Source organism: Bombina bombina, chromosome 5 (genome assembly GCF_027579735.1).
Source record: "Bombina bombina isolate aBomBom1 chromosome 5, aBomBom1.pri, whole genome shotgun sequence".
NCBI classification, from domain to species: domain Eukaryota; kingdom Metazoa; phylum Chordata; class Amphibia; order Anura; family Bombinatoridae; genus Bombina; species Bombina bombina.
In genome coordinates, this window is record NC_069503.1 from 677,804,380 (window position 1) to 677,822,961 (window position 18,582).

General features: G+C 41.9%; 1 protein-coding gene across 1 annotated transcript in view; it reads right to left on the bottom strand.

The window, feature by feature from the left end:
- Positions 1-879: 879 nt before the first annotated feature.
- PHLPP1 (PH domain and leucine rich repeat protein phosphatase 1) overlaps positions 880-18,582 on the bottom strand; it is a 533,157-nt gene continuing 515,454 nt past the window's right edge. The window contains exon 21 of the mRNA XM_053714638.1: positions 880-3,277. Coding sequence (XP_053570613.1) covers positions 2,111-3,277 — 1,167 coding nt within the window. The 3' untranslated portion in view covers positions 880-2,110. The remainder of the gene's footprint in view (positions 3,278-18,582) is intronic.

Sequence of the window (18,582 nt, forward strand, 5' to 3'; positions counted from 1 at the left end):
TCAGTGAGAAACCTAAAGTTTGTGACAAAATTTGTGAAAAAGTGAACAATTTTTTTTATTTGCTCGCATTTGGCAGTGAAATGGTGGCATGAAATATACCAAAATGGGCCTAGATCAATACTTTGGGTTGTCTTCTAAAAAAAAATATATACATGTCAAGGGATATTCAGGGATTCCGGACAGATATCAGTGTTCCAATGTAACTAGCGCTAATTTTGAAAAAAAGTGGTTTAGAAATAGCAAAGTTCTACTTGTACTTATTGCCCTATAACTTGCAAAAAAAGCAAACAACATGTAACCATTGGGTATTTCTAAACTCAGGACAAAATTTAGAAACTATTTAGCATGGGTGTTTTTTGGTGGTTGTAGATGTGTAACATATTTTGGAGGTCAAAGTTAGAAAAAGTGTGTTTTTTTCCATTTTTTCCTCATATTTTATATATTTTTTATATTAAATTATAAGATGTGATGAAAAAAATGGTATCTTTAGAAAGTCCATTTAATGGCGAGAAAAACAGTATATAATATGTGTGGGTACAGTAAATGATTAAGAGGAAAATTACAGCTAAACACAAACACTGCAGAAATGTAAAAATAGCCATTGTCATTAAGGGTAAGAAAACTGAAAAATGGTCCGGTCATTAAGGGGTTAAGATTTTGTTTTAATTCATTTTAAGAAGAACGCATAAAAGTGTCCTTTTAAAAGCGGGAGATACAAGTTTGAGGAGTTCTTGTGTAAGCATAAATGAATCTATTTTAAAAGTAAAACAGAGCACAAAACCCTACCTGCATAATTTGTGTGTAAAGTGGATGTATTAACTACACCATACAAAACATTCTTATTATTCTTGTAATAAAAGGAAGAAATGAAAGGTTCAGTCTTTGTAAAGTTTGATGTTTATTATACCAAAAATGACAACATGTTCATTTGTGCATTCGGCATTGATATATCTCTGGGTAGGTTCAATCATCTAAATGAGCTTTTGTACAATCATGCTGGATTGTGGTGGTGGCGGCAGCGATACAGAACACAAAATCAGGAAGAGAGGGTAGGGATAACATGGTCTGGCAGCAAAGATTCAATTAATTGTTTTTCAATTTTTTTCCGATCTTTTAAAAAATAAAATAGCCAGCACTTCCAGCCTGTGTCAACAGCAACTTGAGTTGACGGAAAGATTTAAAGGAAAAGCCTCCAAATTTTAACAGGCTGGGCTCAGCCAAGAATACAAAAAGTATTAAATCCTTCAGTGTTGCGCAGGTCACCTGAGCACATTACAGCCAATGTGGATCTCCGACATCATGTGTTAGCTGCAGCACCAAAGGGTTTTTATCATTGTGAAACACTATACAATACATATACTATATACATTAACCCTTCTAGAGCTGGGGGTGCATGCAAGACATTGTTCTGCAGTGTATGGCAGGCTCCTCTAGCACCTATAAGGGTTACAATTCCTAATCAACTGTTCTCTCAGAGAAAATTAGTGAAACACTGTGATTTAAGTCACAGGAAAGAGTAAGCAACTCCTAAGAGTTAAGTCATATTGATCTACAAATATCTAAGCACTTTCCAAAAAAAACAAAAAATCCCCACGATCCCCCAAAAGCCCATCAATTAACTTTTTCACATCCAAAAGTAGCGTTATAATTTTACAATCCTTCAGCAACACCACACTGACTTGTTCCCCAAATAAACAAAACTATTCATTTTCTTAAAAAATATTACAAATCTGTATTATTTGTTTCTCTGCAATATATTAAACTTTTTTTTTCATCAAAACCTTTTTTCTTCAAACAATGTCTTTTTTTTCCTTAAACATGATATGTTATGGGAAATCAGTGATTAAAACTTTTTTTTTGTTAAAGCAACTGTTGAAGAAAACTGGTGGTTATTATATAGATATATAAAAAGAATAGAGGGAAAGTATGGGGTGAGTTTTGAGTTGTTTAGGGGAAAAAAAAGAGTAAAGATATGAGGTCAGGAAGGTCTAAAAGTGGGATGAGGACATTTGCTTCATAAAAAAGTACCTAAAAAGTGTACTCTTCACAATTTCTTGGAAGAGTCAAGGAAGCTCATGGAGTTCTTTTAAAATTAAGTAGAATCACAGGGTCATAGTGGTGTATCATAGTAGTCTGGCAACTGGTCCATTTGATACTGCCTGTGCTGTTGCAGCTGCTGTTGCTGCTGCTGCTGTTGTTGCTGCTGCTGCTGTTCCTGATGCTGTTTCATGATCTCCTTGACTTCTTCCTCAAGTTCAGGAGGTATAATAAATTGGTCATCAGGATCTGGTTGGGCTGGAGCTGCAAAGTAACCCCCCATTTTTCGGTGGGGAGCATCAGCAGCAATTTCAATTAGGTTGTGGCTTTTTTCTGAAGGTGCCACTGAACCATTACATCGCCGTTGGCGACCAAGTGTGTTAGAAGAAAAGTCCTGTCGTTGGCTTAACACACCAATATCCTCTTCATTGGCGCTAATGACAATGCCCTCATCAGTGGGCTCTGTGAGAGCTACAGGTGTAGTATGCCCACCGTTCTTGGCTCTAGAACAGTGGATGTCTACTTCTACTTCCACCCGGCTTCCATTGGAAAAGACACCCTCTATAGGTTCTTCATCTTCACTGTCCAGCCCATTGTCTGAGAAGGCACTGGAGAAAGTGGCACTGGACAGCTGGCGCTGGAAGGAGCTAGAAAGACAGACAGGGTGTAAAGAGCAACGTTGTTCACTTGGGCAGCCAGTAGGGCCTACTCCATTTTCATGGAGAGATACTGCAGGAGGTTCATCAGAGGCTGTAGAACCAACCTCACTGCTCATTTCTGAGGTGGATATCTCACTGCTTATCTCAGAGGCTAAGCCACTACTAGAAGATGGTGTGCCAAGACTATCAGGTGCCCGGTCCTTCATTACCACATTGACAGAGGGAGTAAAGATGCCAGGGCTTGGAGGGGGAATACCGCCATTTAGCTCACAGCAACAAAAACAGTCCTCTGTAACATTTAATTGCACCACCACCACACTTAAGCTGACACTGCATCCATAGCTCTGTGCTAAGCTGCACAACTTCTTAGAGGCTGCCAGTGCATCAGGCACGTTTCTCACAGCTTCCACTGCCTCCTCTTCTGAAACACTGTCCCAAAGACCTTTACTTCCAAGGATAAAAAATTCATCTTGAGGGGTGAGGGCTACAGACTGGACATGAGGTCGGGGAATCACACTAGGATGGAGAAATGTGTAACCCAATATACGAGTAGAATCAGTTACTCCGTTCACTTTGCCATCCTATAGTAAAAAGAAATACATACATAACAATGAAATCATATACAAATACAAAAAACAATACAACTATATGAAAGGGACATTCAAGTCAATTTTAAAATATATAATAAAAGGTAAATAAATAAATAAAAGGTAGCAGTGCTTTAATGATAGCTTTTACTACAGAGCTCAACAAATTTGTTCAATATCTAGAACCCTGTCCATAAATTTAGGAGAATGTATGGTGTATGTATGTGTATATATATATATATATATATATGCATGTGTTTATATGTAAATATATATGTGTTTATATGTGTGTATGTATGTATGTGTGTGTTTATATGTGTGTGTGTTTATATGTGTGTGTGTTTATATGTGTGTGTGTATATATGTATGTGCGTGTATGTGCCTTTGACAGTCTATGCCAGCAGTGTTTGCAATAATGTTTATGGCAATGTTGTACATCACTGCAAACACTGCTGCCAGATGGCTAGAGATCAACTAGGGTTACTCTTTGAAAAAGGATACAAAAAGAACTAAGCAAAATTATTAATAGAAGTAAATTGGGAAGTTGTTTAAGATGTCATGCTCTATCCAATCCATTTAAGCTTAATTTTGAATTTAATATCCCTTACATTTTCAGTTAAATTGCTGGAAAATGGGATAAAATAATAAGATTTTTTTTACCACAAATAATTAAACATTTTATAGCACACGCTCAAGATGTTTCATTTCCCTTCAATAAACATTTGTGTTTAAAAATTATGTGATTTAAAATATCTTTAAAGTGAATGTAAACTTGAGCGTACTCGCTCAAGTCATAGGATAGAATTACAAAAATTAGTGAGACTTTCATTCATCAAATCGGTACTATATCCTGATCTTCTGAGATGTTTACCTTTTAATGCTATTACGATAAGCGCTGTTCCTCCACCCGCCATAATGCTCAATTGATTGACAGATGAGGAATCTACAATCCACAAATCGTTGTTTCTCCCCTGGGTTGTGATGTTTGTGTCAAGGGGCTGAATGAGCCGGTATGGGGGGGGGGGAAACAATGATTAGTGGATTGGAGATTCGCCATCTGTCAAACAATTGAGGACTTTGGGGGGCGGACGAACGGCGCTTATCATTATAGCATTAAAAGGTAAAAATCTCAGAAGATCAGAATATATTACCAATTTGATGAATGAAAGTCTCACTAATGTTTTTTAATTCTTTCCTATGACTTGAGAGAGTAGGCTCAAGTTTACATTCACTTTAACTAGAGATATTAGCAGAAAATATGGCGATGCCGCACAGCCCAGAAATGGTAGATTTACTGAACAATGTCTAAGTGACTTTGAATCTGCTTTCCGTTGTGTTGTAGTAAAATATTAAATAAGGATAAACGCAATTCACAGCTGTAAAAAAAAATGTTTTAAAAAATACCAGAATCATGATCGACAGGTCTCCAAAAATGTATCAGCAATTCAGGGGATTTAAGGGACTAAGACATCTATATAATTTTGATTGGCAGTTGTGCCAACAACACAAAGACTGCAGTGATTGTCTTGCTAAATAGTGATAATTTAGTGTGTGTTTTTTTGTTGTTTTTTTTTTTGGTTTTGTGATGAGCACGACAATTGATTAATCTTTAGTAAGGTTAGTCATGACAGATACTGGGAGACACCAATGCATATTATATCTTGACAAGGCACACAAACATGAAATGTATGCTTACCAGCTAAATTCCTTTCCTTCCTTGCAGGGAGAATCCACAACTTCATTCCTTACTGTTGGGAAATACAACTGGCCATCAGGAGGAGGCAGACACACCCCAGCCAAAGGCTTAAATATCCTTCCCATTTCCCCAAGTCATTCTGCCGAGGGAACAAGGAAAAGTAGGAGAAACATCAGGGTATAAAAGGTGCCAGAAGAAATAACATAAAAAGGGAGCCGACCATCAAAAAAAAAAAAAAAAAAAAAAAATTACGGACGGGGTCGTGGACTCTCCCCTGCCAGGAAGGAAAGGAATTTATCTGGTAAGCATAAATTATGTTTTCCTTCCATAAGGCAGGGAGAGTCCACAACTTCATGCCTTACTGGAAAACTATACCCAAGCTCCAGAGGACACTGAATGAATAACGGTAGTCTGCAAAACTTTTCTCCCGAAAGCTGCTTCAGCCGAAGCAAGCACATCAAACTTGTAAAATTTAGAAAAAGTGTGTAAGAAGGACCTTACAAATCTGATCCATTGAGGAAGTCACTGTCTCATAAGCTAAGCAGATGACGCTCCTCAACCAGAAAGATAGAGAAGTCGTAGAAGCCTTTTGCCCCTTACATTTTCCGCATAGATGACAAACAGAGGAAGATTGTCTGAATTCCTTAGTAGCCTGAAGATAGAACTTCAAGGCACGAACATCATCTAGATTATGAAGCAAACATTACTTCACTAAAGAAGAATTAGGATACAAGGAAGGAACATCAATTTCTTTATTAATGTTACAATTCGACACCACCTTAGGGAGGAACCCTAGTTTAGTACGTAAAACCACCTTATCAGCATGAAAAACCAGATAAGGGGGATCACATTGCAAAGCAGAAATCTCAGAAATTCTGCAAGCAGAGGCAATAGCCAACAAAAAAAGAACCTTCCAACATAACAATTTAATATCAACAGTATGCATAGGCTCAAACGGAGCCTGCTGAAAAACACCAAGGACAAGATTGAGGCTCCAAGGCAGAGCCCCAGATCTAAACATGGGTCTGATCCTAGTCAGAGCCTTAAAGGACTGCACATCCTGAAGCTAAGCCAATCTTTAGTGCAGTAACACATTAGCACGATAGGGCCGATATATATGTCCCTTCAGGAAACTAGCTGATAGGCCCTTCTCCAGTCCATCCTGGAGGAAAGCTAAAATGCTGGCAACCTTAACCTTATGCCAGGAAAAGCCACGCTCTTTACACAAGTACAAGTAAGTCCTCCACACTTTTTGGTAGATACTACGAGAAACTGGCTTACGAGCTTGAACCAGAGTGTCGATAACACTCTCAGAAAACCCTCTCTTGGCTAAGACTAAGCATTCAATCTGCACGCACTTAGCCTCAGAGAATCTAGATTTTGATGAACGAAGGGACCCTGTATCAGCAGATCTCAGTGACAAGGTAACCTCCACTGAGGAGATGAGGACATCCCCACCAGATCCACAAACCACATCCTTCATGGCCACTACAGAGCAATCAAAATCACAGATGCTCGCTCCTGCTTGATGCAAGCAACCACACGAGTGAGAAGCGGCAATGGAGGAAAAATATATATTAGACTGAACCTCCATGGTACTGATAGGGCATCTATCAATTCCGCCTGAGGATCCCTCGACCTGTACCTGGGTAGCTTGGTATTGAGGCGGGATGCCATGAGATCTATCTCCGGAGTCCCCCTCTCGCTGCATATCTCTGCAAACACCTCGGGTGAAGAGACCATTCCCCTGGGTGAAAGGATTGCCTGCTGAAGAAGTCCGCTTCCCAGTTGTCCACACCCGGAATGTGGATCGCTGACAGCATACATTTGTGAGTTTCCACACACTCTAGTATCTGAGATACTTCTCTCATCGCCAAAGAACTTCTGGTTTCCCCTTGACGGTTGATAGAAGCAACCGAGGTTATTTTGTCTGATTGGAATCTGATAAACTGGGATGAACCCAGAAGGGGCCAAGCCTTCAAGGCATTGAAGATTGCCAGGAGTTACAAAATATTGATCAGAAGGAAGGACTCCTCCTGACTCCACAGACCTTGTGACTTCTTGGCACCCTAAATTGCTCCCCAGCCGGAAAGGCTTGCGTCCGTAGTCGCAATCTCCCAGGACGGTCTCAAAAAGCATGTGCAGAAATTAGCTTGCAACGTCTCTGTACTGTGAGGAATAGTCTTATGGATATGGAGTCTATTATAATTCCCAGGAAATTTACCCTTGTACTTGGAGTAAGAGATCTCTTTTCCAAGTTTATCTTCCATCTATGTGATTAAAGAAGACTGAGAAGGGACTCCGAATGTTCTTCCGCTAGACGAAAAGATGGTGCCTGTACCAAGATATCGTCCAGGTAAGGCGCTACTGCAATACCTCGTATTCTGGCCACAGCTAGAAGAGCCCCCAGAACCTTTGTAAATATCCTTGGAGCAGTAGCTAGGTCAAATGAAAGAGCTATGAACTGGAAGTGCTGATCCAGAAAAGCAAACCTCAGGAACTGAAAATGTTCCCTGTGAATCGGGACATGAAGGTATGCATCCTTCAGGTCTATAGTGGTCATAAACTGTCCTTCCTGAACCAGAGGCAGGATTGACCATATTGTTTCCATCTTGAAAGAGGGAACACTAAGAAACTTGTTTAGGCACTTTAGGTTCAGAACTGGACGGAAAGTTCCCTCCTTTGGAACTACGAAAAGGTTTGAATAAAACCCCAAACCTCTTTCTGCTGTAGGTACCGGGACAATTACTCCTAGAGAGGAGAGATCCTGCACGCAAGTTAAGAAGGCAGCCTTCTTCTCTGGTCTTGTCGAAAGACTGGAGAGTAGGAATCTGCCCCTGGGCGGATGAGACTTGAATTCTATCCTGCATCCTTGAGATACAGCCTCCAGGACCCAAGGATCCTGTACATCCTGGAACCAAGCGTCTGAAAAAAAAAAACAAGACAGTCTGCCCCCTACTCAATCCGATCCCGGATCGGGGGCCGTCCCTTCATGCCGTTTTGTTCTTGGGGGGCTTCTTAGTCTGTTTGGACTTATTCCAGGAGTGAGCCAGCTTCCAAGTACTCTAGGGCTGCTCGGATTTGGAAGAGGACTGCTATCGTTGCGACTTGTCAGCACAAAAAGAACGAAAATTAAACAGTTGCTGTCCCTCAGGCCTATTCTTCTTATCCTGCGGTAGGAAGGCACCTTTCCCTCGTAGAGATAATGTAGTCCAGCCCTGGACCGAATAAAATCTTCCCCTTGATGGGAAGAGAATGGAGTCTGGATGTAGAAGTCATATCCGCAGATTAAGACTTCAACCAGAGAGCCCGACAGGCTAGAACTGCAAAGCCAGCAGCCTTTGCATTTATGCGAATAATCTGCATAGTCGCGTCGCAGATGAAAAAGTTAGCAATTCTCAGTGCCTTATTTCTCTCCTGAATATCTTCGAGGGGAGTCTCCACCTCAATGAGATCCGACAGAGTGTCGCATCAGTAGGTAGCTGCTCCAGCAACAGCCGCTACAGCTGCCGCTGGTTGAAATAAACCATGTGTGTTGAAACATCTTCCTCAGAAAAGTTTTCATCTTTCTATCCATATGCTCTCTAAAAGAAGGGATAGTAGTATGCTTAGCCAGCATGGGGATAGCGCCATTCACCTTCGGGATGGAGCCCCACTAATCTGAGAGTCAGGGACCGGGGATAATTTCTTAAAAGTAGACGAGGGGGTAAAAGAAGTTCCTACTCTTTCCCATTCATTACTAATAATGTTCACCATCTTAACTGGCACAGAAAAAGTCAGAGGAACCTTCCTATCTTCGTAAGCGCTAATTTCGGGATCTTAGGCTCCTCATGGAGTGAAGTCTCTGGAACCTCTAGCGTAGACAGAACCTCCTTTAATAAAAAACGCAGATGCTCAATTTTAAATCTAAAGGAGGATTCCTAACTGAAGTCTCCGACTCTGAAAAGTTCACCCTCTGAAGCTACAGGGGTTAACTCATCCTCGGATAGCTGAGATATAGTAGCAAAATCCGACAAATATTTAGAGGACATATCTTAGGTTAGAAGGGAATCAGGCCACAAAAGGGAAATTTATTTAAACCCAAGACTAAATTTGCGATGGGATTATACCTTATATGAAGGAGAAATGTGCAGACCCTTAAACTAACTATATATCAATAGAAAAGAGAGAACAGTAGGAACTAAATAAGCAACTACATGAAAGACAGGGATTTCAGCACATAATTTTATTAATCAATAACATGGTTCAGAGAACCCACCCTATAAGAATGGTAAAATTCAGTGCTTTTCCAAACATGCAATTACATCATAGGCAGAACATCCACATAAATGTGAAATTGACAAAAGAATGACAAATGAACCATCTGGTAGTACTTATGAGTAAAGATTACTCTGCAAACCTAAACATATTTGAGGCATAAACACAAGAGCGAACAATAAAAACACACTTTATATTCTTAACAAAGCAACACCTCCACTAGAGGGTGGCTTCGCATGTGCACGTCATAGATGAGACTTGGCTACTTTTTGTAAGTATGTAGCAAACGAAAACAGAATTTATGTTTACCTGATAAATTACTTTCTCCAACGGTGTGTCCGGTCCACGGCGTCATCCTTACTTGTGGGATATTCTCTTCCCCAACAGGAAATGGCAAAGAGCCCAGCAAAGCTGGTCACATGATCCCTCCTAGGCTCCGCCTTCCCCAGTCATTCGACCGACGTAAAGGAGGAATATTTGCATAGGAGAAACCATATGATACCGTGGTGACTGTAGTTAAAGAAAATAAATTATCAGACCTGATTAAAAAACCAGGGCGGGCCGTGGACCGGACACACCGTTGGAGAAAGTAATTTATCAGGTAAACATAAATTCTGTTTTCTCCAACATAGGTGTGTCCGGTCCACGGCGTCATCCTTACTTGTGGGAACCAATACCAAAGCTTTAGGACACGGATGAAGGGAGGGAGCAAATCAGGTCACCTAGATGGAAGGCACCACGGCTTGCAAAACCTTTCTCCCAAAAATAGCCTCAGAAGAAGCAAAAGTATCAAACTTGTAAAATTTAGTAAAAGTGTGCAGTGAAGACCAAGTCGCTGCCTTACATATCTGATCAACAGAAGCCTCGTTCTTGAAGGCCCATGTGGAAGCCACAGCCCTAGTGGAATGAGCTGTGATTCTTTCAGGAGGCTGCCGTCCGGCAGTCTCATAAGCCAATCTGATGATGCTTTTAATCCAAAAAGAGAGAGAGGTAGAAGTTGCTTTTTGACCTCTCCTTTTACCAGAATAAACAACAAACAAGGAAGATGTTTGTCTAAAATCCTTTGTAGCATCTAAATAGAATTTTAGAGCACGAACAACATCCAAATTGTGCAACAAACGTTCCTTCTTTGAAACTGGATTCGGACACAAAGAAGGCACGACTATCTCCTGGTTAATGTTTTTGTTAGAAACAACTTTCGGAAGAAAACCAGGTTTAGTACGTAAAACCACCTTATCTGCATGGAACACCAGATAAGGAGGAGAACACTGCAGAGCAGATAATTCTGAAACTCTTCTAGCAGAAGAAATTGCAACCAAAAACAAAACTTTCCAAGATAATAACTTAATATCAACGGAATGTAAGGGTTCAAATGGAACCCCCTGAAGAACTGAAAGAACTAAATTGAGACTTCAAGGAGGAGTCAAAGGTTTGTAAACAGGCTTGATTCTAACCAGAGCCTGAACAAAGGCTTGAACATCTGGCACAGCTGCCAGCTTTTTGTGAAGTAACACAGACAAGGCAGAAATCTGTCCCTTCAAGGAACTTGCAGATAATCCTTTCTCCAAACCTTCTTGAAGAAAGGATAGAATCTTAGGAATTTTTACCTTGTCCCAAGGGAATCCTTTAGATTCACACCAACAGATATATTTTTTCCATATTTTGTGGTAAATTTTTCTAGTTACAGGCTTTCTGGCCTGAACAAGAGTATCAATGACAGAATCTGAGAACCCTCGCTTTGATAAGATCAAGCGTTCAATCTCCAAGCAGTCAGTTGGAGTGAGACCAGATTCGGATGTTCGAACGGACCTTGAACAAGAAGGTCTCGTCTCAAAGGTAGCTTCCATGGTGGAGCCGATGACATATTCACCAGGTCTGCATACCAAGTCCTGCGTGGCCACGCAGGAGCTATCAAGATCACCGATGCCCTCTCCTGATTGATCCTGGCTACCAGCCTGGGGATGAGAGGAAACGGCGGGAATACATAAGCTAGTTTGAAGGTCCAAGGTGCTACTAGTGCATCTACTAGAGTCGCCTTGGGATCCCTGGATCTGGACCCGTAGCAAGGAACCTTGAAGTTCTGACGAGAGGCCATCAGATCCATGTCTGGAATGCCCCACAATTGAGTAATTTGGGCAAAGATTTCCGGATGGAGTTCCCACTCCCCCGGATGAAATGTCTGACGACTCAGAAAATCCGCTTCCCAATTTTCCACTCCTGGGATGTGGATTGCAGACAAGTGGCAGGAGTGAGTCTCCGCCCATTGAATGATTTTGGTCACTTCTTCCATCGCCAGGGAACTCCTTGTTCCCCCCTGATGGTTGATGTACGCAACAGTCGTCATGTTGTCTGATTGAAACCGTATGAACTTGGCCTTTGCTAGCTGAGGCCAAGCCTTGAGAGCATTGAATATCGCTCTCAGTTCCAGAATATTTATCGGGAGAAGAGATTCTTCCCGAGACCAAAGACCCTGAGCTTTCAGGGGTCCCCAGACCGCGCCCCAGCCCACCAGACTGGCGTCGGTCGTGACAATGACCCACTCTGGTCTGCGGAAGCTCATCCCCTGTGACAGGTTGTCCAGGGACAGCCACCAACGGAGTGAATCTCTGGTCCTCTGATCTACTTGTATCGTCGGAGACAAGTCTGTATAGTCCCCATTCCACTGACTGAGCATGCACAGTTGTAATGGTCTTAGATGAATTCGCGCAAAAGGAACTATGTCCATTGCCGCTACCATCAAACCTATTACTTCCATGCACTGCGCTATGGAAGGAAGAGGAACAGAATGAAGTATTTGACAAGAGTTTAGAAGTTTTGATTTTCTGGCCTCTGTCAGAAAAATCCTCATTTCTAAGGAGTCTATTATTGTTCCCAAGAAGGGAACCCTTGTTGACGGAGATAGAGAACTTTTTTCTACGTTCACTTTCCACCCGTGAGATCTGAGAAAGGCCAGGACAATGTCCGTGTGAGCCTTTGCTTGAGGAAGGGACGACGCTTGAATCAGAATGTCGTCCAAGTAAGGTACTACTGCAATGCCCCTTGGTCTTAGCACCGCTAGAAGGGACCCTAGTACCTTTGTGAAAATCCTTGGAGCAGTGGCTAATCCGAACGGAAGTGCCACAAACTGGTAATGCTTGTCCAGGAATGCGAACCTTAGGAACCGATGATGTTCCTTGTGGATAGGAATATGTAGATACGCATCCTTTAAATCCACCGTGGTCATGAATTGACCTTCCTGGATGGAAGGAAGAATTGTTCGAATGGTTTCCATTTTGAACGATGGAACCTTGAGAAACTTGTTTAGGATCTTGAGATCTAAGATTGGTCTGAATGTTCCCTCTTTTTTGGGAACTACGAACAGATTGGAGTAGAACCCCATCCCTTGTTCTCCTAAAGGAACAGGATGAATCACTCCCATTTTTAACAGGTCTTCTACACAATGTAAGAATGCCTGTCTTTTCATGTGGTCTGAAGACAATTGAGACCTGTGGAACCTCCCCCTTGGGGGAGGCCCCTTGAATTCCAGAAGATAACCTTGGGAGACTATTTCTAGTGCCCAAGGATCCAGAACATCTCTTGCCCAAGCCTGAGCGAAGAGAGAAAGTCTGCCCCCCACCAGATCCGGTCCCGGATCGGGGGCCAACATTTCATGCTGTCTTGGTAGCAGTGGCAGGCTTCTTGGCCTGCTTTCCCTTGTTCCAGCCTTGCATTGGTCTCCAGGCTGGCTTGGCTTGAGAAGAATTACCCTCTTGCTTAGAGGACGTAGCACTTGGGGCTGGTCCGTTTCTACGAAAGGGACGAAAATTAGGTTTATTTTTGGCCTTGAAAGACCTATCCTGAGGAAGGGCGTGGCCCTTACCCCCAGTGATATCAGAGATAATCTCTTTCAAGTCAGGGCCAAACAGCGTTTTCCCCTTGAAAGGAATGTTAAGCAATTTGTTCTTGGAAGACGCATCCGCTGACCAAGATTTCAACCAAAGCTCTCTGCGCGCCACAATAGCAAACCCAGAATTTTTCGCCGCTAACCTAGCCAATTGCAAAGTGGCGTCTAGGGTGAAAGAATTAGCCAATTTGAGAGCACGGATTCTGTCCATAATCTCCTCATAAGGAGGAGAATCACTATCGATCGCCTTTTCTAGCTCATCGAACCAGAAACACGCGGCTGTAGTGACAGGGACAATGCATGAAATTGGTTGTAGAAGGTAACCTTGCTGAACAAACATCTTTTTAAGCAAACCTTCTAATTTTTTATCCATAGGATCTTTGAAAGCGCAACTATCTTCTATGGGTATAGTGGTGCGTTTGTTTAAAGTAGAAACCGCCCCCTCGACCTTGGGGACTGTCTGCCATAAGTCCTTTCTGGGGTCGACCATGGGAAACAATTTTTTAAATATGGGGGGAGGGACGAAAGGTATACCGGGCCTTTCCCATTCTTTATTTACAATGTCCGCCACCCGCTTGGGTATAGGAAAAGCTTCTGGGGGCCCCGGGACCTCTAGGAACTTGTCCATTTTACATAGTTTCTCTGGGATGATCAAATTCTCACAATCATCCAGAGTGGATAACACCTCCTTAAGCAGAGCGCGGAGATGTTCCAACTTAAATTTAAATGTAATCACATCGGGTTCAGCTTGTTGAGAAATTTTCCCTGAATCTGAAATTTCTCCCTCAGACAAAACCTCCCTGGCCCCCTCAGACTGGTGTAGGGGCATATCAGAACCATTATCCTCAGCGTCCTCATGCTCTTCAGTATCTAAAACAGAGCAGTCGCGCTTACGCTGATAAGTGGGCATTTTGGCTAAAATGTTTTTGATAGAATTATCCATTACAGCCGTTAATTGTTGCATAGTAAGGAGTATTGGCGCGCTAGATGTACTAGGGGCCTCCTGAGTGGGCAAGACTGGTGTAGACGAAGGAGGGAATGATGCAGTACCATGCTTACTCCCCTCACTTGAGGAATCATCTTGGGCATCATTTTCAGTGTCACATAAATCACATCTATTTAAATGAGAAGGAACCTTGGCTTCCCCACATTCAGAACACAGTCTATCTGGTAGTTCAGACATGTTAAACAGGCATAAACTTGATAACAAAGTACAAAAAACAGAATTTATGTTTACCTGATAAATTACTTTCTCCAACGGTGTGTCCGGTCCACGGCGTCATCCTTACTTGTGGGATATTCTCTTCCCCAACAGGAAATGGCAAAGAGCCCAGCAAAGCTGGTCACATGATCCCTCCCAGGCTCCGCCTACCCCAGTCATTCGACCGACGTTAAGGAGGAATATTTGCATAGGAGAAACCATATGGTACCGTGGTGACTGTAGTTAAAGAAAATAAATTATCAGACCTGATTAAAAAAAAAACCAGGGCGGGCCGTGGACCGGACACACCGTTGGAGAAAGTAATTTATCAGGTAAACATAAATTCTGTTTTCTCCAACATAGGTGTGTCCGGTCCACGGCGTCATCCTTACTTGTGGGAACCAATACCAAAGCTTTAGGACACGGATGAAGGGAGGGAGCAAATCAGGTCACCTAAATGGAAGGCACCACGGCTTGCAAAACCTTTCTCCCAAAAATAGCCTCAGAAGAAGCAAAAGTATCAAACTTGTAAAATTTGGTAAAAGTGTGCAGTGAAGACCAAGTCGCTGCCCTACATATCTGATCAACAGAAGCCTCGTTCTTGAAGGCCCATGTGGAAGCCACAGCCCTAGTGGAATGAGCTGTGATTCTTTCGGGAGGCTGCCGTCCGGCAGTCTCGTAAGCCAATCTGATGATGCTTTTAATCCAAAAAGAGAGAGAGGTAGAAGTTGCTTTTTGACCTCTCCTTTTACCGGAATAAACAACAAACAAGGAAGATGTTTGTCTAAAATCCTTTGTAGCATCTAAATAGAATTTTAGAGCGCGAACAACATCCAAATTGTGCAACAAACGTTCCTTCTTTGAAACTGGTTTCGGACACAGAGAAGGTACGATAATCTCCTGGTTAATGTTTTTGTTAGAAACAACTTTTGGAAGAAAACCAGGTTTAGTACGTAAAACCACCTTATCTGCATGGAACACCAGATAAGGAGGAGAACACTGCAGAGCAGATAATTCTGAAACTCTTCTAGCAGAAGAAATTGCAACTAAGCCATCTCCGTGGAGATGTTGCCTGTACAACGGCAAAGAGAATGACTGGGGTAGGCGGAGCCTGGGAGGGATCATGTGACCAGCTTTGCTGGGCTCTTTGCCATTTCCTGTTGGGGAAGAGAATATCCCACAAGTAAGGATGACGCCGTGGACCGGACACACCTATGTTGGAGAAAACGTTTTAAAATAAAACCGTTACTGTCACTTTAAATTTTAAACTGAACACACTTTATTACTGCAATTGCGAAAAAGTATGAAGGAATTGTTCAAAATTCACCAAAATTTCACCACAGTGTCTTAAAGCCTTAAAAGTATTGCACACCAAATTTGGAAGCTTTAACCCTTAAAATAACGGAACCGGAGCCGTTTTTATCTTTAACCCCTTTACAGTCCCTGGTATCTGCTTTGCTGAGACCCAACCAAGCCCAAAGGGGAATACGATACCAAATGACGCCTTCAGAAAGTCTTTTTTATGTATCAGAGCTCCTCACACATGCGACTGCATGCCATGCTTCTCAAAAACAAGTGCGCAATACCGGCGCGAAAATGAGGCTCTGCCTATGATTAGGGAAAGCCCCTAGAGAATAAGGTGTCTAAAACAGTGCCTGCCGATATTATTTTACAAAAATACCCATATTAAATGATTCCTCAAGGCTAAATATGTTATATATGAATCGATTTAGCCCAGAAAATGTCTACAGTCTTAACAAGCCCTTGTGAAGCCCTTATTTACTCTGTAATAAAAATGGCTTACCGGATCCCATAGGGAAAATGACAGCTTCCAGCATTACATCGTCTTGTTAGAATGTGTCATACCTCAAGCAGCAAAAGTCTGCTCACTGTTCCCCCAACTGAAGTTAATTCCTCTCAACAGTCCTGTGTGGAACAGCCATCGATTTTAGTAACGGTTGCTAAAATCATTTTCCTCTTACAAACAGAAATCTTCATCTCTTTTCTGTTTCAGAGTAAATAGTACATACCAGCACTATTTTAAAATAACAAACTCTTGATTGAATAATAAAAACTACAGTTAAACACTAAAAAACTCTAAGCCATCTCCGTGGAGATGTTGCCTGTACAACGGCAAAGAGAATGACTGGGGAAGGCGGAGCCTAGGAGGGATCATGTGACCAGCTTTGCTGGGCTCTTTGCCATTTCCTGTTGGGGAAGAGAATATCCCACAAGTAAGGATGACGCCGTGGACCGGACACACCTATGTTGGAGAAACTTATTTCTCCTTGGCTGAAAGGGAAAAATAAGTTTTGTTTGCTACATACTTACAAAAAGTAACCAAGTCTCATCTATGACGCACAGCCTTGGGTTGAGAGAGATGGTAATACGGAGGACAACGGACATTGCTTAGTTCGTTTTAAAGCATGGTAACATTGATTACTGTTCTACTCCTACCTATTTGTGGAAAGTTTTGATCATGGCTTATGTGCAGCAACGCATGGACGCTTCTGTGAATGCTTAAATACCAGTTTATTAAGCCTGCCTGTAAATACCTGCTTCATTAAGGAACTTAAAGCGGGCCTGCATTGATTTGCTACCCTAATGTCAACAAGCTTTGTGTTCAGAACGACGTTTATGCTACATGTCATTTATACTTTCCATTTGAGCTCTAATGTTTAAACTGGTTAACAATTATGTTTACAATGTGGTATGGTAATCTGTTTACTTATTTAGGGGTTGTACATAGATCCTGATAATTTTATTTTCATGGCACTAGGAACTAATACACATTAGTGGTGCCCTCTGAAAAAGGTGTTGTACATACCCCACAGTCTACATTTTCTACTTTGTCAATTTTTATTTGTTTTCAAATTATTATGTTTGTAAAACATTTATTATAAGGAGTGATTTATATAACAAGCATAGATCCTCACGGATCACTATGGTGGCCGTTTTTCGCTACACATGCGAAGCCACCCTCTAGCGGAGGTGTTGCTTTGTTACGAATATAAAGTGTGTTTATATTGTTCGCTCCTGTGTTTATGCCTCAAATATGTTTAGGTTTGCAGAGTAATCTTTGCACATAAGTACTACCAGATGGTTCATTTGTCATTCTTTTGTCAATTTCACATTTATGTGGATGTTCTGCCTATGATGTAATTGTATGTTTGGAAAAGCACTGAATTTAACCATTCTTATAGGGTGGGTTCTCTGAACCATGTTATTGATTAATAAAATGATGTGCTGAAATCCCTGTCTTTCATGTAAATTGCTTACTTAGTTCCTACTGTTCTCTCTTTTCTATTGATATAAAATATTTAGATGACTCTAGGTCAAAAGAACTATGTTTAACCTTTCTCTTGCATTTGTTAGAGTGATGTAAGGCACTCAGGGCTGCAGACACCGCCGATTGTAACTGCGCGGTAAAGTCCGCTGGAAAAAAGCCCCCTCCAGAAGGAGGATTAGTTGAGCCGCGGGGAACTGCATGTGGAGTGGGTAATGTAGAAAGGGTAGTAATTTCTCTGGACCCAGATTCCTGAGAAGTAGATGGCTCAGAAGGGCTAATAACATTGAGTATTAGCAGGATTTTCTCCCTTCTTAGACTTTAGAATAGTGTTTAGGCAAATGGAACAAAATTGAGCCGGATGGGCAAAACCACATTCTCCTCACATATTAAACAGGAATTATGAATCAGTACAGAAGGAGCGGAACCTCCTAATGTAGTATCAGAGTCCTCCATAGCTTCGTATATATACTCACAGAAGGACAATCAAAAAGAAAACAGAATTTATGCTTACCTGATAAATTACTTTCTCCAACGGTGTGTCCGGTCCACGGCGTCATCCTTACTTGTGGGATATTCTCTTCCCCAACAGGAAATGGCAAAGAGTCCCAGCAAAGCTGGTCACATGATCCCTCCTAGGCTCCGCCCACCCCAGTCATTCGACCGACGGACAGGAGGAAATATATATAGGAGAAACCATATGATACCGTGGTGACTGTAGTTAGAGAAAATAATTCATCAGACCTGATTAAAAAACCGGGGCGGGCCGTGGATCGGACACACCGTTGGAGAAAGTAATTTATCAGGTAAGCATAAATTCTGTTTTCTCCAACATTGGTGTGTCCGGTCCACGGCGTCATCCTTACTTGTGGGAACCAATACCAAAGCTTTAGGACACGGATGAAGGGAGGGAGCAAATCAGGTCACCTAAATGGAAGGCACCACGGCTTGCAAAACCTTTCTCCCAAAAATAGCC